Source organism: Vombatus ursinus, unplaced genomic scaffold (genome assembly GCF_900497805.2).
Source record: "Vombatus ursinus unplaced genomic scaffold, bare-nosed wombat genome assembly UNPS02014773.1, whole genome shotgun sequence".
Classification (NCBI taxonomy): Eukaryota; Metazoa; Chordata; class Mammalia; order Diprotodontia; family Vombatidae; genus Vombatus; species Vombatus ursinus.
The window spans coordinates 13,919,684-13,939,550 of NW_020954551.1; the positions used below are offsets into that span (position 1 = coordinate 13,919,684).

Genomic DNA, 19,867 nt, shown 5'->3' on the forward strand with positions numbered 1-19,867 from the left:
AAGCAAACACAGGAGTTAGAATCCAAGAAAGACAGGCAGCTAATTGGCATACGGACTGATACTTTGGACCTGGAGTGGGGAAGAAGTGAGATCACATGACCCTGGACAAGTCTATAACCTATTCCAGATTCAGTTTCCCCATTTGTAAAATGGGGAAAATAACAGGACCTACCTAACCAGGTTGTAGTGAGGATCAAATTAGTTTTGCAAACTCTTTTGCAAATTAGTTTTACAAATATTTTGCAAACCTTAAAGCACTAAATAAATATAATGAAGAAAAAAAAGGGAAAAAGAAGAAGAATTCAAGAAATAATTCAACAATAAAACCCATGGTCTATACGCACATGCCCAAGGCATAAGGTCTGGCTAACAAAGAAGATGAACTAGAGATGCTAATGTACAGAGGCAAATTTACCTTTGTGAATATCATCGAGAAATGGTGCAATGAAATTCATAACTGGAAAATGGCTTTGGAAATGGACCAATTTTCCAGAATGAAAATCTTTTTTGTAAAAGATCCAAGATTTACAAATGAAAAAGTATGTGTGTGTGTGTGTGTGTGTGTCTGTCTGTGTCTGTGTCTGTGCGCACGCGCACATACATGGCAGGGATGTTATAGAGTAAAATTACATTATAAATGAAAAAAAAATTTACTTTTGAGAGATCTAGAAATAAGAAGGGGAGTATGATGGAGAATATGTTGGTGAAGATCAATGCAGGGAAAAGCAGAAGCAATACCACTGTAGGAGTAAACTACAGGATATCTGAAATGAAAAAAGGGAAATAGATGAGGACTTTTTGAATCAAATCATAAGTGAGGTAGAGAGATATTATACAATAATGATAGAGGACCTACATTATCCAGACATCTACTGGAATACTCTTTCTTCATGAAAAGCAGAAGAGCTAACAAATTCTTCATTTGTCTTCATGTGTATTTCTACATTCAAAGATTCAAAATGTTCAACAAGAAGGTCCTAGCTGCTGATGTGATGTGCCACCCCTAGACTTTGGGAGAGCATGTTACAAAAGTTTCAGTAAAAATAGAGAATTCTATTGCCTGAAATTCCATAGTGGAAGTCATCCTTATAAAGAGGATATGTTCTCAAGAATTAAATTCTGAAGATAGAAGGAAATTATTTTGAAGAAGACAAAAAGGGAAGGAAAAAAGCTGGAAGATAAAAAAAAAGGGACAGGAATGCTAGCCTAGGAAGATGGAACAATCATAATGGATAATGATGAGAAAGCAGTGCTATACCATCCTAATGTAGCTTCTATTTTCTCTGGAAAGGAGAATGATTTCTAGACTGCAAAGAATGGGGAAAAGCAGCCAACAGAAAATTGAAACCCAAGATAAATGTCAAATTGCCCTGGATGAGATCAAGTAAACCTATTGCAGATAACCCAGGGTTGTAAAAGAATTGGCATATGGAATTACTGAGCTACGGTCATCCATTTTTGAGAGAGGTGGAGAATGTAAGAAGTGGTATGAGAATGGAAAAGGTGGACAATATCCTGATCTGTTTAATTATTACAACATAAGCCTGCAAGCCATAGGCTAATGTGTTTTTCTGTAATTTCTGGCAAAATCCTGTAATACATTACTAAAGGGATGGTTGTTGAACATCTAAAAAGGGAGACAATGATCACAAGTCTTCTTTAAAACATCTGACTTCATTTCATTTTTTGTCTTATAGTTATTAGATGGAGAGGAATGCCTGTAAAATTTGTAGATGAAACAAAATTAGGAGGAATAGCTAACATGGGCACAGTGGTCAGGATTGAAAAAATTATATTGCAATAGGTTAGAAGGGCATATTGAATAGAGGAAGGTGAAATGTAATCAAGGTGAATATCGAGTCCTACACTTCAGTAGACACAGAGGTCAGCAAAGGATGGGCCAAGGGCCCTCATGCTCTAGTTTGGGAAAAGAGTGAGAAACATGGGCTAGATGACAAGACAGATAGCTTGAGAACAGGATGAACAATGTGATGGGAAGACTGGTAATTCCTCCACTGGAAGGAGATCTCTAGTAAGTAGTATGAACACTCACAGTTCTTCCTTGGCCCTATTATGTTCAACAATTTTATCAATGACTAGGACAAAAGCATTTATCAAATCTATAGACAGCAGATGGGTAGCTGACATGTTAGATGACAAAACTGGGACCCAAAAATATTGCAGTGATTCAGAACAATGTGTTGAAGATAAGATGAAATTTAAGGGGGGGGGAGAGAAAAAGAGAGAGAGAGAGATCTAGTGAAGGATTTTTATACCACCATTATTTTTAATGAAAAAAACTGAAAGATAACAAGAGAAGAATGTTTAAATAAATTGAGGTGCTTTAATTTTAGAAAATATTATAATGTAATTAAGATTGACAATGACAAAGAATGTTAAAAAAAAAACCTTGAAAAATCTTTATAAAAACAGATTTAAAAAAAAGTAGAGAGCAAAATGTTACCTTGGAAGAGGAAAAGGGAGAGGAAATGGATAAAGGAAGAATCATGATGGAAACTTCAAAGCAAGGAATAAAAAATTCTGACCATTTAATACAATGAAATTTGTTCAATTAAATGTAATTTTAATGCAAATATAACTGGCTTCGTTTGATGTCTGACATATTAAAGTTATTTTTTTAAAGGCATGGAGTCTAGAACTGGAGATGTGATAAGTCCACTGCACTCTGCCCTACTCACATACACCTAGAATACTGTGTTTAGTTCTGGAAACTATATTTTAGGATGAATATTAAAGGAAGAAAGTAAGCAGGGAGCAAGGAAGGAAGGAAGGGAGGGAGGGATGAAGAAGGAAAAGAAGGAAGGAAGAAAAGATCATTTATTAAGCATTTGCTATGTGTCAGGCACTGCACTAAATGCTTTACAAATATTTCATTTTATCAATATTTATTGACAAGTTGTAAAGCTTCAAGGTGCAGGTGATCAGAAAGGGGAGAGGTCTTCAGATCATTTCAGATATAGATCCATTGAAGGAATGTTGACCGATTTAAGACAAAAATGAGAGGGGTAACAGTAAGTATAGGAAAAGAAAAAAAAAGAAACATTTAAATAGATTTGGAGAAATTGGGAAAAAAAAGAGGTTTGGAAGGGTGTCACAGAAAGAGGAAGCAGTAAATTGATATACTGATATTAAAGTTCATTTAGTAATATTAATCATTCCCAATATATATGTAATCAGGTTTTGTATTTAAATTGTAAAGAAAGTTTATCTTTTGAAAATAAACTCAAGGGGGAAAAAAGCCTGCATCTCCCTATCTCAAGCAGGATGTAAGCCAAGTATTACTCTTGGGCTTGGTCCTACTTTAAACTTGGACTTGTTTCATTTCTTTTTTTTTTTAATAATATTTTATTTTTCCAATTTACATATAAAAACAATTTTTAACATTTGAGATTTTTTTAAAGTTTTGAGTTCCAAATTCACATTCCCTCTCTCCCCTCCTCCCTCCCTGAAACAGTAAGAAATTTCATATAGGTTATACATGTGCAATCATGTAAAACATATTTCTATATTAGTCATTTTGTAAAGAAAACTAAAAAAAAAGTGAAATAAGGAAAGAAATGGAGATATTATGCTTCAGTCTGTATTTAGACACCATCAGTTCTTTCTCTGGAGGTGGATAGCATTTTTCATCATGAGTCCTTTGGGACTGTCTTGGTTCACTGTAGTACTGAAAATGGCTAAGTTATTCACAGCTGTTCATCATAAAATATTGTTGTTACTGTGTACACTATTCTCCTGGCCCTGTTCACTTCACCCTGCATCAGTTCACGTAAATCTTTCCAGGTTTTTCACAAATCATCCTGCTTTTCATTTCTTATAGCACAATAATATTCCATTACAATCGTATACCACAATTTGGTCAGCCATTCACCAATGAATGGACATCCCTTCAATTTCCAATTCTTGATCAACACAAAATGAACTGCTACAAATATTTTTCTACAAATAGGTACTTTCCCCTTTTTAAAAATCTCTTTGGGATATGGACCTAGTAGTGGTATTGCTGGATCAAAGGGTATGCACAGTTTTATAGCTTTTTTGGACATAGTTCCAAAGAGCTATCCAGAGTGGTTGGATCAGTTCACGATGCCACCAATGGTGTACTAGTGTCCCAGTTTTCCCACACCTCCTCCAACATTTATCATTTTCCTTTTCTGTCATATTAGCCAATCTGATTGGTTGTGAAGCAGTACATCAGAGTTGTTTTAATTTGCATTTTTCTAATCAACAGTGATTTAGAGCAAATTTTCATATGACTATCTATGTAGCTTTAATTTCTCTGTCTGAAAACTGCCTGTTCATATCTTTTGACCATTTGTCAATTGGGGAATGACTTGTATTCTTATAAATTTGACTCACTTCTCTATATATTTGACAAATGAGGCCTTTATCAGAGATTCTTGCTATAAACATTTTCCCCAGTTTTCTGCTTTCCTTCTAATACTGGTTGCATTATTTTTGTTTGTGCAAAATCTTTTTGAATTTTATGTAATCAAAATTATCCATTTTATATTTTGTAATGCACTCTATTTCTTGTTTGGTCCTAAATTCTTCCCTTATCCATAGGTGACATGTAAACTATCCTATGCTACCTTAATTTGCTTTTGGTATCACCCTTTATGTCTAAATCATATACCCATTTTGACCTTATGGTGTGAGATGTTAGTGTATACCTAATTTCTGCCATACTGTTTTCCAGTTTTCCCATCAGGTTTTGTCAAATAGTAAATTCGTGTCCCCAAATCTTGGGTCTTTGGGTTTATAAAACACTAAATTACTACAGTCACTTACTACTGAGTCTGGTGCACTGATATACCATTCTATTTCTTGGCTAGTACCACACAGTTTTGATAATTTTATAATACAGTTTGAGATCTTCCTTCACATTTTTTTCCATGAACTCTCTCTATACTCTTGACTTTTTGTTCTTCCAGATGAATTTTGCTATTATTTTTTTCTAGCTCTATGTAATAATTTTTTGGTGGTTCGATTAGTACAGCTCTGAATAAATACATTAATTTAGGTAGAATTGTCATTTTCATTGTATTGGCTTAGTCTACCCCTGAGCAATTAGTATTTGTTTCTAGTTGTTATTTGTGTGAAAAATGTTTTGTAATTGTGTTTACATATTTCCTGGATTTGTCTTGGCAGGCAGATTCCCAAGTATTTTATGTTGTCAGTTATTTTAAATGGAATTTCTCTCTCTATCTCTTGCTACTGGATTTTTGGTAATATATAGAAATGCTGATGATTTCTGTGGTTTTACTTTGTATCCTGCATCTCTGTTAAAGTTATTAACCATTTCAACTAGTTTTTTTAGTCGATTCTCTGGGATTCTCTAAGTATACCATCATAATGGTTATGGATGTTGTCCTTAGTTCTCAAAGAGGACCAAAATGACACCACTAAGTTTGAGTCAAGTTACAAGACATCTGATTGTGGCTGATTAGACCAATATGAGCTCAGAATGCTCTACCACAGGTCGGGCATAAATAGTCTATGTGAACATTTGAGGTGGATTCTCTCCATTGGTGCATCTTGCATTTCTTTTGAGTTACTTCAATTCTACTTTGCTCATAGAGCACAGCACCTTCTCTGATAAGGACACATCATGCTGGGCAGTCCTGTTTCAGTGTCTACCATGTCACACAATCAATTATGAAGGCCTTAAGAGAAACTTTGAAAATGTCCTTGTATAGCTTCTTCTGACCACCATCTGAGAGCTTGCCTTGTGTGAGTTCTCCATAACGTAGTCTTTTAGGCAAGGATATGTTCATATCATCTGCAAAGAGTCATAGTTTTACCTCCTCTATTTTCTTCATTTCTGACCAGGCGTAATTTACCCCTCCTTAAGCAACCTAGTGACCGCCTACTTCTCTAAATGCACCACATATAATGTTGAATGTAATGCTGTGACCCTTTTGGCTTAGCTCACTACACCTCAGAGCTCTTGGCCTCAAGTAATTGCTTCCGCTGGAAGCTGGGATTACAGGTATGCTCAACCATGGCCAACAAGAAACATTTTTCAATGAGAAAAACACATGTTTTCCCATATAGTTTTTCATGTGCTTCTATTTAAATAAGATTATATATTTTGAAACAATCAATAAGGGCAATGACCTACAGAACTGATCTCACATCCACAAAGATCTAAGTTCAAGTCTTGCCTCTGACATATCCTAACTATGTGACCCTGGATAAGTCATTTGCCCTTTCATCACTCTAGGAAACTCGAAGACTCTAGGCTGCAGACAAGGTGCCAACCTCCATAAGCAATGAGAGCTTCCTCACTTGGGAATACACACATACACACACACACACACACACACACACACATACACACACAGATATATGTATGTATGTATATGTATACATATACTCACATATACATACATATTTATTTATATAAACATACATATTTATGTATGTGTATATATATGTGTGTCTGTGTGTGTGTGTATACCACACACACACACACACACACACACACACATGTGCACACCGGGTTTGAGGTCAAAACATCCTTAACTCACATTGCCACAGCATACCCTGGTGGAGATGGCTTCTTGTTCTTGTCTCATTTTAGCTCACTCATTGGGGAGGATTACATGAGACAGTGAGTACAAGGCCTTTGAAAGCCTTACAACACAACATAAATCTGGCTCTGTAGTCCTGGAGGCAATAAGAATAAAAAGCAAGTGGTTCATTTTGAATTCTAGACAGAAATAGTCAACTTAAGTTTTTATAATAACTTTTTAAAAATTGAGATGGAAACAAAATATGTGATTTTCCCAGTGATAATACCAAGTGAGGAAGCCTCCTCTCTCAATGATGGTCAGCATCTCTTCTATGACAAACAGTCTTTGGAAATCACTTGGGCACTGAGAGATTGATTGCTTGCTCAGGGTCACACAGCCAGAATGGGGCAGAGGAGAGACTTGGGTTTTCTTGGTTTCAAGACCAGCTTTCTGTCCACCCTGCCATATTGCTTCCCTGGTATATTAAATATGTTCATGCAATCTAAATAAATCTCTATATAGAGAAAAGGAGAGGGGATTTAAAAAAATAGTTTAATTGGAGGAGATAGTTAAATGGAAATTACTAAAATGTAAAAGCAAGAGACAGCAAAAAAAAAAGAAAAAAATGTCATTTCACATTTTTTTTTTTCATGCTTGGGTAAGGAGTCTGTGTTTTAACATAGAGGAAAGAGAGAGCCACTGAAGATGTCTGAGTAGGTGAGGTGACAAACAGATCCTGTGCTTTTTTTTTCATATTTTCACCAGTATAATCAAAGAAACAAATTTTCTTTAATTTAAATATACCTTAAAAATTAGTTCTGGAGTGGTGGCTGCTACCTCTTCAATGTCAACCCCTCCCTGGGGGCTGCCAACCAGCACCGGACCATTACAGGATCTGTCCATCAAAATAGCCAAATAGGTTTCTCTGGAAATATCCAAGGCTTCTGCAACCATCACCTGCCAAATTACCAAGAGAAGAACATTGATTCAGCATGGGATCTCTACCACCCCATTTTTTCCCACTCAGAAAATAGACCTAGACAAATGTGCTTCAAAGACAAAAACAGTTTCATTCTGAGACTCAAAATACTGTTGCCTGAGCTCCTGGGGATCTGAGAAGCTCCATTCTTACAGTGCATAATGCCCATTTTCACCTCCCTAATTGATCCTGTTAACTTGCTAAAGTGACAGTTATTTGGTTTGCCTGAAGGAGCCTTCCCACTTTAATCATTTCTTTTTTCCTTCCTTGAGAAACTGTTACTTTAGAAAAAAGTCCTATCAAGCAGCTGTTATTTTAATTCCAGAGTTTAGCACCAAAGATACATTAGTAGAATCTTTTTTCTTTTCCTACCTCATATCTGACTGGTAGGAAATCCAGCTGATCTGCCAAATGAAGGATTATTTTATAGAAAGCAGCTCTGATCCTGCTGGTTTTGGTCAGTGTCTGGAATGTACTTCCTCTTCAGCCCCCAACCCCCAGAGGATGCCTCTTTTGCATCAAGAGGCAACTCAAGGATTACTTTCCACATGAAGCCTTTCCAGACCACCAATGCCCCATTACTAATGCTCTCCCTCCCAAACTGTGCCACGTTTGACTATTTTATATTTATTGATATTTGGTCCCTTCATTTTTATTCTATTTATAATTATATATTCTTCTTGTGTCCTCTGTTAGACTACAAATTCCTTGAGAACAGGGATTATTATTTCATTAATTGTATTTGCATTCCCATCATCTAGCACAGAGGTGTCAAACTAAAATTCTGGGAAGAACCAGATTAAAATGTAATTGGGAAATGTTTAACAAAAGAAATAAAAATATAATACAACATAGGTAATGTGAATTTGTGGTTTTCTAAGTCAATATGTAGCTGGCAAGGATCCCATGTCTACTTGAATTTGATACCACAATGTCTGGTATATACGATAGGCATTTAACAAGTGATTAATTAATTGGCTGATGAACTCTTCTGGAACTTGTTTTAAAATTCAAAACAAAGGAGGCTTCTAGAAATTACCAAACTAGTTACTATAGTAATTCTAAACCAACAGAAACTTTTCATTTCTCTTCTAAGCTATAAGTAAGACAGTAATGTCTCTCTTTCCTGGGTCAGCTGTCATGCTTGACTAACTAACACAACATTTTTAATAGCAAAATACCATAAAATCCAGCAAGTTTAAGTGATGCAAAATGGGTTCTATAATTAATGAACATATGTAGTGGGCAGAGGGCCAGCCTCTGAGCCAAGAAGACCTCATTCTAAATTCCACCTCAGTATTATGCAAAACTGGGCTTTTCTGCACCATTCTTTGCCTCAGTATTCTCATGCATCAAATGGAAATAATAATAACGGCAGTACCTACTTCTCAAGGCCGTTGTAAGGCTCAAATGAGATGATTTACAAGCTTTAAAGAGCTATGTAATTTTCAGTCATGACTATTGAATCACAAGATCATAGATTTTAATCTGAAATGGACATCATAAGCCAATGAGGACAACTGCTTCATTTTATAGATAAAGGAACTGTGAGCAGCCCATAGTAAGTGCTTAATGAATGCTAATTGACATGATCTAGGAAGGTCGTGTAATTTGCCTAGGTTCATGAAAGGAGTAAGAGTCAGAGTGAGATTTAATTAATCAAGGCCTCAGTGCTCTTTCCACTGTCCCATGCTAACCCCCTCCAAATTAGCAATGATATTTTCAAAGATAGGATTATTCATCACATAAATACTGCAAGTATCGGTGATATCTATAGAAGAGGAAATTCCCATGTGGAAACTCCCTTATCCACACAGATCTGAATTGGTGCATGACTGAAGAGCATAGAAGGAAGCTCAGAAACCATCTAGCATTACCCCCCTATTGTGCAAAGGAATAAACAGAGGTCTAGAAAGATGGTGAATCTAGAGAAATGTAGGTGGCATACTGCTAGAGCTGCCAGAAGCACGTGGAGGGTGGTACTTGTCCAGGGTCACAGGTCATAGATCACAGCTCTATATTCCAACTTCCTCATTTTCTAGGAAAGAAAACTGAAGCCCAAGAAGGTGAAAGAGGTAAAGCCCTATTTGTGACATCTTCAATATGGGGGATTCCCATGTGTAATCCCCTTCCATTACACATGTAATCAGTATCAGAGGCAGACTTTGAACACAGGTCCTCTGACTCCATAGTCAGCAATTTTTCCATGGTACTGAGCAGCTGATAAGTTTCAGAGGGAAAATCTGAACCTAAGATATCCTGACTTCAAGTCTGGTTTATACATGAAGTCTGCAATTACATCAGTGTAAAGAGGTCCTTCTCAGTGTAGTGAATCCTTCCCTACCTAGCCTGTAACTTGGAGTGACTTGGGGCCCAAAGACCCGAAGTGATTTGTTCATAATTCCACAGCTATTCCATGTGAATGGCAGGCCTGCAGTTCAAGTCTTCCTGACTCCAAAGCCAACCTTGACACCACCTGCCCACTATCACATGCTTCCTTTTGCCTAGTTGTTCATAGCCAGCTGAATTCTACACTCCTCCACTAAAATGCTACTCAAATGCCTAATGCTGGCATGGAAGTGACCCTGGGATTTTAAAAGTCCATGCCAAGAGTGGAAGATCTGCCAGGTCTGACCAAACTAGAAAGGCCTCAGCTACAGGCCTGCCAACAGACAATGTGCATCTGCTGTCCAAAAGGCAACTTCAGTAAGTATAAGGAGGCTTAGGAGGGTGGAAAGACATCGAACACGACATCACAAAACTGGAGCTCAAACTGACCCCTTTTTGCCACTTACTACCAGGGGCAGCGACATGGTGCAGTGGATAGGGTGCCAGACCTGGAGTGAATTCAAATCTGGCCTCAGACACCTACTGGCTGTGTGACCCAGAGTAAGCCATTTAACTTTTGTTTCCTTCAGTTTCCTCATCTGTAAAATGGGCATGATAATAGCAACCTCCTAGGGCTGTTGGGAGGATCAAAGGACGTAATATTTGTAAAGTGCTTAGCACAGAAACTAACACATAGTGACTAATATTTAAATGTTAGTTATTATCTTTCTTAACTATGTGTGTCCTATGTTCTTAAGCAACTCATCGGAACTCTTAAGGAAGCAACTTCCTCCTCTATAAAATGAGAGTATTCAACTAGATGACCTCTAATGCCCCTTCCTGCTCCAAAGCAGCAATCCTATTATAATCCGAGGAAGGTCACTCATTTTTAGTCATGATCATTTATGAATCCCTCTAGTGGCATGGGCTTTTCTCTCAGTAGAAGGAACAAGGATCTAGTCAGTCAATAAACATTTGTTAAGCACCTACTATGTGCCAGGCACTGTGCTAAGTGCTGGGGATAAAAAGAAAGGCAAAAGACAATCCCTGCCCTCAAGGAGCTCATAGTCTAATGGGGGAAACAATGATAAATGACTCTGTCCAAATGAGTTATATGCAGGAAAAATTAGAAAAAACTGAAGGAAAGCTGTACAACCAAAGGGAATCAGGAAAGGCTTCTTGTGCTCACACCAATAAATTCAAGGATCTTTAGAAATTCTGAGCAAGTTTTTTAATGTAATTTTATTTAGAACGTAATGACATTTTAGAATGATAGCTCCTTGAGGGCAGGGATTCATATGACAATAGGAGAGACCTCAGAGACCATCTAACCCAACCCTCTTATTTGACAAATCAGGTAAGAGGCACAAGAGGTGAAGATTTGGCCAAGGTCACAAGGCAGTAAGCATTAGAGGTAAGCAGTTTCATGCCCTGGGCCTGTGCCTCCAGAGCCACTTTCATTTTTATATTTCTATAACCAGAGCAGAGAACTCTACATGGCACATAGTAGGCACTTAATCCAATTCACTTGAACAAAGATTTATCTCTTATCAACTACCAACCTAATGGAGTAATGGAGAGAGAAAGGGGGGGGAGAGAAAGAGGAGAGAGAGGGGGAGAGAAAGAGGAGAGAGAGAGAGAGAGAGAGAGAGAGAGAGGGAGAGAGAGCACTAATTCATTGAACTGACTATATTAATTATAGGGTTATTTTCTCCGAAGAAAAAAAATACGGACACAAACCATCTAAATTAATAAAAGAGAATCATTAAATCAAGTACCAGTCTCTAGTAACCCAGTTCTTAGGTGATGCCTCGCAAACAGTAGACATTTAATAAATATTGGCGGCGTTTAATTTGTCGAACTGCCTAAGACCAAAATAAACCAAGTGAGAGTGATTGGGCATATTACAAAAGCATTCCCTAGATTCTTTTAAATGCTACATGACTCTGGCGCACATAGAAATTGATTCAGTCTATAAAAGGGTGATGTATCCATGACATTTCAGGAGCATGTCTCCAGGCAAAACGAAAGTAAAATGATACACAAACGGTATCCAGATCCCAGACTTGTTATTTAATGGTACCCTGAGTTCTGCTTTTAAAGGAAGTGAGACAGCATAGCGAGGCAAATGTTCAAAATTTAGAATCCTGAGGTGTTTCACAGCTATGTGACTTTAGACAAACCACTTTAATCTCTCTGACCCTCAGTTTCATGATTCGTAAAATGGGCATTAGGGCAGCTAGGCTGCACAGTGGATAGAGTGCTGGGCCAGGAGTCAGGAGGAATCATCTTCCTGAGTTCAAATCTAGCCTCAGCTATTGCTCAGTGACCCTGGGCAAGTCACTTAACCTTGTTTGCCTCAGTCTCCTAATCTGTAGATTGAGCTGGAGAGGGAAATGGCAAACGACTCCAGTATCTTTGCCAAGAAAACCCCAAAATGGGTCATGAAGAGTTGGACACTACTGAAAAATGACTCAACACCAACAACAAATAGTCATTACAAGACTTGCACTAATTAGTACATAGGGTTATTTTTGCAGAAATTGCTTTGTAAACTGGAAAGTAACATATTTAGAGTCAGTCTGTTATAATGCATAGGGAACCAGATTCAAAAGTCTGAGAGACCTCAGGTCAAGTCTCATCTATGGTAACACTGGAACTCTGACCACTGACAAATGGCTTAACCTCTTGGTTACTAGGCAACTCTCTAAAACTCGACATTTCTGAACAGTTGCATTGGTAAAGGAAGGTTCTCTATTGGGAATCCTCTATGCCAATGAATTGGTAAAGGAACATTTCTCACTAGGAATTCTCTGTGCTACATCTGATTTTTTTTTTTTCATGAAGAGCATGATATCAATGTTAGCTTTAGCTAGGGAGGAGAGATCTGTTTGTATATATGTAAAACTCAACATGAATTGTTACAATTTTTAAAAAGTGCTCTCCCAAATGCCATCCTTTTCAGTAAAGAAATTGTGAAATATTTTTGGAAAAGGGCACAGAGAAGTTGCCAACTTGTACTGGTAGAGGGAAATTCTTCATCAGGAAATCCCAGGTATGGTCCCTCTGTCCCTTAAAAGGGAGTCAGGCTGAGAGATTAATAGGGCGGTAAAAAGTTAGGCCAGGACCACAAAAAAGCAACTTTCAAATTGTCAACTGAATCTCCCTGCAAGGCAGAGCTGTAGGAAGTGACAGTAAGTGGCTTTCTTTGTTTGTTCCATCCACTGCTTGGCACAGGCTGTGTGTGCATCCTTAGGATGATGGGGCTAATGAGGCATCATTATTAAAGCTTCCTTCCAGCGAGGGGCCCTCTGGGCCAATGCCAAGGTGCTCTCACGGTACATTAGTCAACAGTTGGTGATTTTTAGGCCATGTCAAGAAGCTTCTACAACACTGTCTGTGAAAAATGAAAATAAAAAGCAACAAAGCTGCTGTCTCCAGGTCCTAGAGATGGGCCCAGAGCTTCACTCTGGGAGGATGCATGGAAGGAAAAGACACCCATCTCAAAAATGCTGCAGAAAAAACTCAAAGACCACCAATTCAGCTTTAGGGACTGTACCCTCTAAAGTAAGGTTTCTTAAGCAGAGGCAGGGGAATATGTTTTTCTTTAATATATTAAATACTAGATTCCAAGAGGCAGCCAGCTGGTGTAGTGGATAGAGTGCTTGGCCTGGAGTCAGGAAAACCTGAGTTTAAATCCAGCCTCTGATATTTACTAATTGTGTGATCCTCGGCAAGTCTCAACCTCTGCCTCAGTTTCCCCAGCTGTAAAATGGAGATTATAATAGCCTCTACCTCACAGGGCTGTTGTGAGAATCAAATGAGAAAATAATTATAAAGCACTTAGTACAGTGCCTGGCACATAGTAGGCGCTTGCTAACTGTTTGTTCCCTTCTCTGCTTTTAAGATAGTTGGTTTCCTTTGTAATCTTAAGTATGTCATTTTATGCATTTAAGAACATTATTCTGGCTAGAAGTACATAAGCTTCCCCAACTACAAAAGGGGTCCATGATAAAATAAAATGTAAGACCTCACTTGCAAGACTTTATTTATTGATACACAATCATAGACGCTTCCAGGTTGCTGAAACACATTGTTCTTCTCAGGTCTTGACTGACGAGCATCATTGATAGAGTGAGTGCTGTACAGGGAGACAGGAAGATGAGTATAATTCTGCCTCTGTCACTTATTAGCTGTGTGACCTTAAGCAGCTTGCTTAACCTTTCTGAGCCTCAGTTTTCTCATCTGTAAAATGGTGGACTTCTTGGTACAAGTAATGCTTCCCTCGGTTGTTGTGAAACACAAATGAGAAAATGTATTGTGAAATGGCTTGGCAAATTTTAAAGCATTATGTAAATGCCAGTTATCGTTGTCCTTGGAATTTATTATTGCTAAAATTGTTGTTGTTGTTGTTGTGTTTACTAAGAGTTGTGCGGAAAGGTGCCCTCATACAGGAGATTAGGGTAAGGAGTTGGCCTTGCAACCCTGCAAACCTGGATTGACATCCTTCTTCTGACATATACTTGTGTGATCCTGGGCAAGTCATTTAACCTCTGGAGTCTAGGTTTCTTTCTAAGACTCCAACTTGAAAAACTGTAATTGATCTGTACTGGCAGAGGGAGTTTCCCCATATGGAAGCTCCCTATATCTGTAAAATCACAAGTCTGGAAGAAAAAAAAAATATTTTTTAAACTATTATGCTATTGACAATTTGAATTTTAAAAGTGCTTTTCTCATGAAGGATTTCAAATGTGAACTTCTCATATGTTATATAAGGATCCATTGTTTCATCAGTCTCAATAAAAAAAGTCTCCTGTTTCAGACATAATTTAGAAAGGGCAGTGGTTGGATGGAAAGAGGTCTGAGAAGAGAAACCAGGATGGATTGTGGGATCATAGTTTTAGAGCTTGAAGGGCTTGTAGAGGCCGTCAAATCCTCTTTTTACAGATGAAGAAACTGAGGCCTAGAGAGGTGACATCCAAGATAATGCACAATATGTGACTGAGGCAAGACTTGAATCCAGGTCTTTCTGACTCCGACTTTAACATTCTAATCATTATGTTACTGTATCTTTGGTGATGAGTCTAAAGTCCATGTCATATGAGCATCACTCAAAGAAACTAGGCATATTTGGCCGAGATAAGAGAAGCTTTCAGAGGCATGATAGCTGTTTTCAAGTATCCAAAAATCTCTCATGAATAAGAGAAGAACTAGCAGGGATGGGAAATTGTCACGATGCAAATTTAGGCCCAATGTGAGGGGACATTCAGAACTCTAAGAGCTATCCCAAAGGGGAAGGGCTACCTCCAAATGTAACGGGTCATTAGAGTTCTTCAAGCAAAGACTGGATGACCACTTATACCAAGTGTATTCTCAAAGGGATGGTTTTTCTAAGTCGGGTTGAATGAGACTTCAGGGAAGGCACCTTTTAACCCCACAAATCTCTGACTCTTTGCTGCTTTTGTTCTTATATTTTCACAGAAAATAATGCCCACAAAAAATCCATACTACCTTTTTGACTTTCACACCATCCTTCGGTGTTTGCTTTGTCGCCAGATTATAACCAATCATCTGTTTAGCCAGTTGTCCCACAACTTTAGGACTAAGAGAAGAAAAAAAAACATTAATAACGGAGTTGTTGTTTTCTCATTTCAACAGTACAGAGCTACATTTCTCCCCTCCTCAATGGGAGTTTACGGATCCCATGCTGTATGGGCAAGAATGAAAGTATGACAAGCAACTTGTCCCCTCAAAAAGTTTAAAATCTTTTTGAGGCACCGAAACTAACGTATGTGAAGTTCAGGAGTAAAAACCATCACAAGGGATGCCATGTGGAAGGAGGATGAGCTTGCTCTGAACTAGCTGAAGAAGGATCAAATAGACCGAGGAAAGATGGGGAGGGCACCATTTCAGGCCCGGGTACAGAGAGAGCAAGCAACGTGCGGAGGACAATGAGAAGACCGAGGCGGCCAGAAGAGAGCTCAGACTACACTGGGATATAGGATGACTTAGAGCTGAATGGGGAGAGCAGGGTCTGGTTAAGTATCCCCACATTCCTTACATCAGGAGAAGAAGTTAGGGCATGATGTCTTTGATCATCAATGGAGAGCCATTGTAGGTTCTTGAATAAGGGGATAACCATTCACGTGATAAAGGGGACATTTGGGGGAATGGTAACGGCAGAGGATGTAAGCCATACCAGGATAGCCATTGCCATAGAAAGTCAAACCTCCTTTCCCTGGCCAACAACCCATACTTCTTCATACCCATCCACGTCAGCCCCATCTTATGTGTCAAGAGAGGACATGTAGAATGTAGTTATGTTCTTCCCTGGTTGGCAGGGGGATCTCGCAGGTTTACAGATTGAGAGCATCAAGACTTTAGAGGTCATCAGGTTCAACCCCCTCATTTTACAGATGGGGAAAATGAGACCCAGAGAGGAGAAAGTTATTTGCCCAAGGTCACAGGGTATTCCAAAGCACATGGCTTTTGGGAGACCAAGGTAAGAAGAAGTATATTATGTATGCCCTCTCCAACCCTTAGCTCTTGTTGCTTGGTTCCCCTCCCCCACCTCTTGGCCTTCAATGCCCTCTTCTCTTTACCAAGTCCCTAGATGAGTGACATTTTTGACTAATAGACAAAGACATAAAATTTCCAAACTTACTCTTTGGTTAAATGAACTCCTCCTTTCAATCCACTATTGAAAGTGCCTTTTCCTCTCCCTCCAGCTAATATCTGAGCCTTTAAAACAATTTCTTTTGCATCTGTTAAAAAAAAAAATAGAAGATTTAGGGTAAGGAAAAAAAACTCCATGGGGAGAAAAGCAATTGGAAATAACTTCTAAAAGTGCCTAGTAAAATCTCTGTCAAACCAGCTTTCAAAATAAAGGTACTAGAGATCTTCACAGATATCTTTTTGTCTAGGAGGCTCGCTCACAAGCAACAGTCAAACACTTCTAATGGGCTTATTAATGACAATTTCAATCAAGAGCACTAAAGAGGGAAAGAAATATGAGCCTGCCCTTGGAATTTTGCAGAAGAAAAGCCTTGTAGCAATCTGAGGTCACATAATATTTTAGAAACTTACCAAGGAGCCAGGGGAGTGTGTGTGTGTGTGTGTGTGTGTGTGTGTGTGTGTGTGTGTGTGTGTGCATGCCTCAAGGGTTGGGGAAGGTTGTTACCTTTCAGGAATGGAGCTAAGATGTCATGTGGGGAGGAGACTGTGGTAGGTGAGGAAAGGTTAAAAAGACTGGAGACAAGAAGCTTAGGGGCAAGTTCTTTGGAATCGTGGAATTGAGAAACAGAAAGGACCTTGGCAATAATTGACTCTGAACTCACTTTACAGATGGAGACACTAAGGCCTATTGATGGGAAATGATTTCCAGGTTGAACCCAATTTAAACCCAAGTCCTCTTACTTCAAATGCAGTGTTCTTTCCCTTATCCTATATTGCCTCTTGTGACCATTTCCTAGGTCATCAAAGTGTCTCAGTGAATAGAGTGCTAGGCTTGAAGTCAGGAAGACTCAGCTTTGTGAGTTCAAATCTGCCCTCTGACACTAGCTGTATGACCTTGGGCAAGTCATTTAACCCTATTTACCTCAGTTTCATCATCGGTGAAACGAGCAAGAGAAGAAAATGGCAAACCATTCCAGTATCTTTGTCGAGAAAACCCCAAATGGGGTCACAAAGAGTCGCACATGACTGAAAAACAACTGAAGTCATTTCCTACATATGCAGATGGTTGAACCAAGAGGACTAGATTAAAATTAAAATAGGGGATTTTTAATGTGAACGTTAAAAAAAATCTTGACTCATAGGGCTGCAAACCAATTTACACAGATATGGGAAAGAGGTTCCACAGAGTGCTGGACAGGACCTCTTAGGGCATCTGATACAACCAGCCCATTTTGTAGATGATGAAATTGAGGCCAAGAGAGGTTGTGAGTTGACTAAATCACATCAGTGTAAGTGTCAGAGCTGGAGTTTGAACGCAAGTCCTCTGATTCCAAATCCAGTGTTCCTCCTATTATACGGTACTGCCAAGAGCTCATGGGGAAGGAAGAAATGGAAAGGAGATAAGCAAAGGGAGAGGGACCAAACTGGGGAAAGAAATGATAGTGACGGTGATAATTACTAATAAAAATGTTAATGGGCATTGATAAGAATATAGATGTAGAGTGAGAAGGGACCTCGGAAGTCATCTGGACAGAGTGTTTCATTTTTACATACAATAAAACTTTAACACCAGCAAGACACTTTACATATATCGTCAAATTTAAGTTTCACAACAACCATGGCAGGTGAACCCTGCAGGTTTTATAATCCCAATATTTTTTTTAGGCAATTGGGGTTAAGTGACTTGCCCAGGGTCACACAGCTACTTAGTGACAAGAGTTTGGTCTGAGGCCAGATTTGAACTCAGGTCCTCCTGACTTCAGGGCTGGTGCTCTACCCACTGTGCCACCTAGCTGCCCCTTATAATTCCAATTTTACAGATGAAGATAGTGTATATGTGGGGCAGCTAGGTGGCACAGTAGATAGAGTACTGGGCTGGGAATCAGGAAGACCCAGTTTCATGAGTTCAAATCCGGTCTCAGACACTTAGCAGTTGTATGACCTTGCGCAAGTCACTTAATCTTGTTTGCCTCAATTTCCTCATCTGTAAAATGAGCTAGAGAAGGTAATGGTAAACCACTCCAGTATCTTTGCCAAGAAAACCCCAAATGAAGTCACATAGAGTCAGACACGACTGACATAAATGAACAACATAGTGAATATGTATGTATGTATATGTGTGGGTGTACATCTATTATACATATGTTTATATATATACACACATGCACATACATATGTCCCTTCTTTATTCTACCTTTTGGTTCCAATGTCATTATCTGTTAAATAAAAAGGGCTATATATCTATTTTATATATGTATATGTATGTATATATCTGTTAAATTAAGAGGGTTATAACCTCTAGGGTTCCTTGTAGCCCCCAAATGATGATTCTCTTATCTTACATAGAAAGATATAAGTATAGCTAATTAGAACAAAAAAAAAACAAAAACCTAAGGAATCGGGAAATATTTCCAGTAGAAAGTGGCATAGTATAGGTGCTGAGCAAAAACTAAGAGATGGAGGTGAGGAGAGAGTATTTGGGGGTTTTATAACTAGAATTAAATTATTTAGCATTGAATTAGAATTAGATACTAGAATTAAATATTTAGCCTGCTACACTCTTTTATCAGAATTAGTTCAATTGCTGTTGTTCATTTTTAATACAACCATCAAGCATGAGGAAGCATCAAATACTTGTTTATCCACACTGGTTGAAGACAAGCACTGTTTTAAACTGTAAAAACAGTTGCTGGCCAAATGCTGAATTCCCTTGGAGCCATTCTTCCTGAATTAGATTTTTCCTACCCTTGCTACATTACAAATGATGCTCTTACCACTCACTCCAAGCCCTACAGCAGCAAAACCTCAAAACCACAAGGAATACTCTGACAGAATGCTTAATTTGTCATTGTTAATTGACACGTGCACACTTGATTAAATTAGGATTAGTTACTAACCAAGAAGACAAGGAAACAGTCATGTTCTCAATGAAGTGCTGTCACTTACTCTGGCCTTAATTTTACTACCTGCAATAGAACTTTAAAGCACTTCATCTACAGACCACACAGGCTGAGGATGATCAAGGGGGTGTGGACTGTATTTGGCAACAACAGTAAAGATAAAGAATGCAAGCAGTCATGTGGATACCAATATATTTTCACAACTGTACTCAAGACCAGAAGTAAGTGGACTAAAAGTGAGCATGACTAGGGAAGGTTGGACCTGGAGCAGTAATCAATACAGAGGAGATCAGTTACACATAGCAAAGCAGGCTCTTCACACCCTAGAGAAAACCGACATGAAGTAATTTAATTCGGTAGCTATTTACCCAAGCTCTTGAAAATTAAGTAAACCAGCCAAATCTTATTTCACAGTAAGTAGGCCTGATCAGTTATCATTTACCAAG

The 19,867-nt window shown here is 38.5% G+C and overlaps 1 protein-coding gene across 1 annotated transcript in view; it reads right to left on the reverse strand.

Annotated features, from left to right (window-relative positions):
* The window catches only part of SUCLG2 (succinate-CoA ligase GDP-forming beta subunit), a 305,674-nt gene that overhangs the window by 152,483 nt on the left and 133,324 nt on the right, over window positions 1-19,867 (reverse strand). The window contains exons 3-5 of the mRNA XM_027864082.1: window positions 16,511-16,610; window positions 15,358-15,448; window positions 7,344-7,496 (exon numbers count right to left, since the gene is read on the reverse strand). Of these exons, the coding sequence (XP_027719883.1) occupies window positions 7,344-7,496; window positions 15,358-15,448; window positions 16,511-16,610 (344 nt within the window). The remainder of the gene's footprint in view (window positions 1-7,343; window positions 7,497-15,357; window positions 15,449-16,510; window positions 16,611-19,867) is intronic.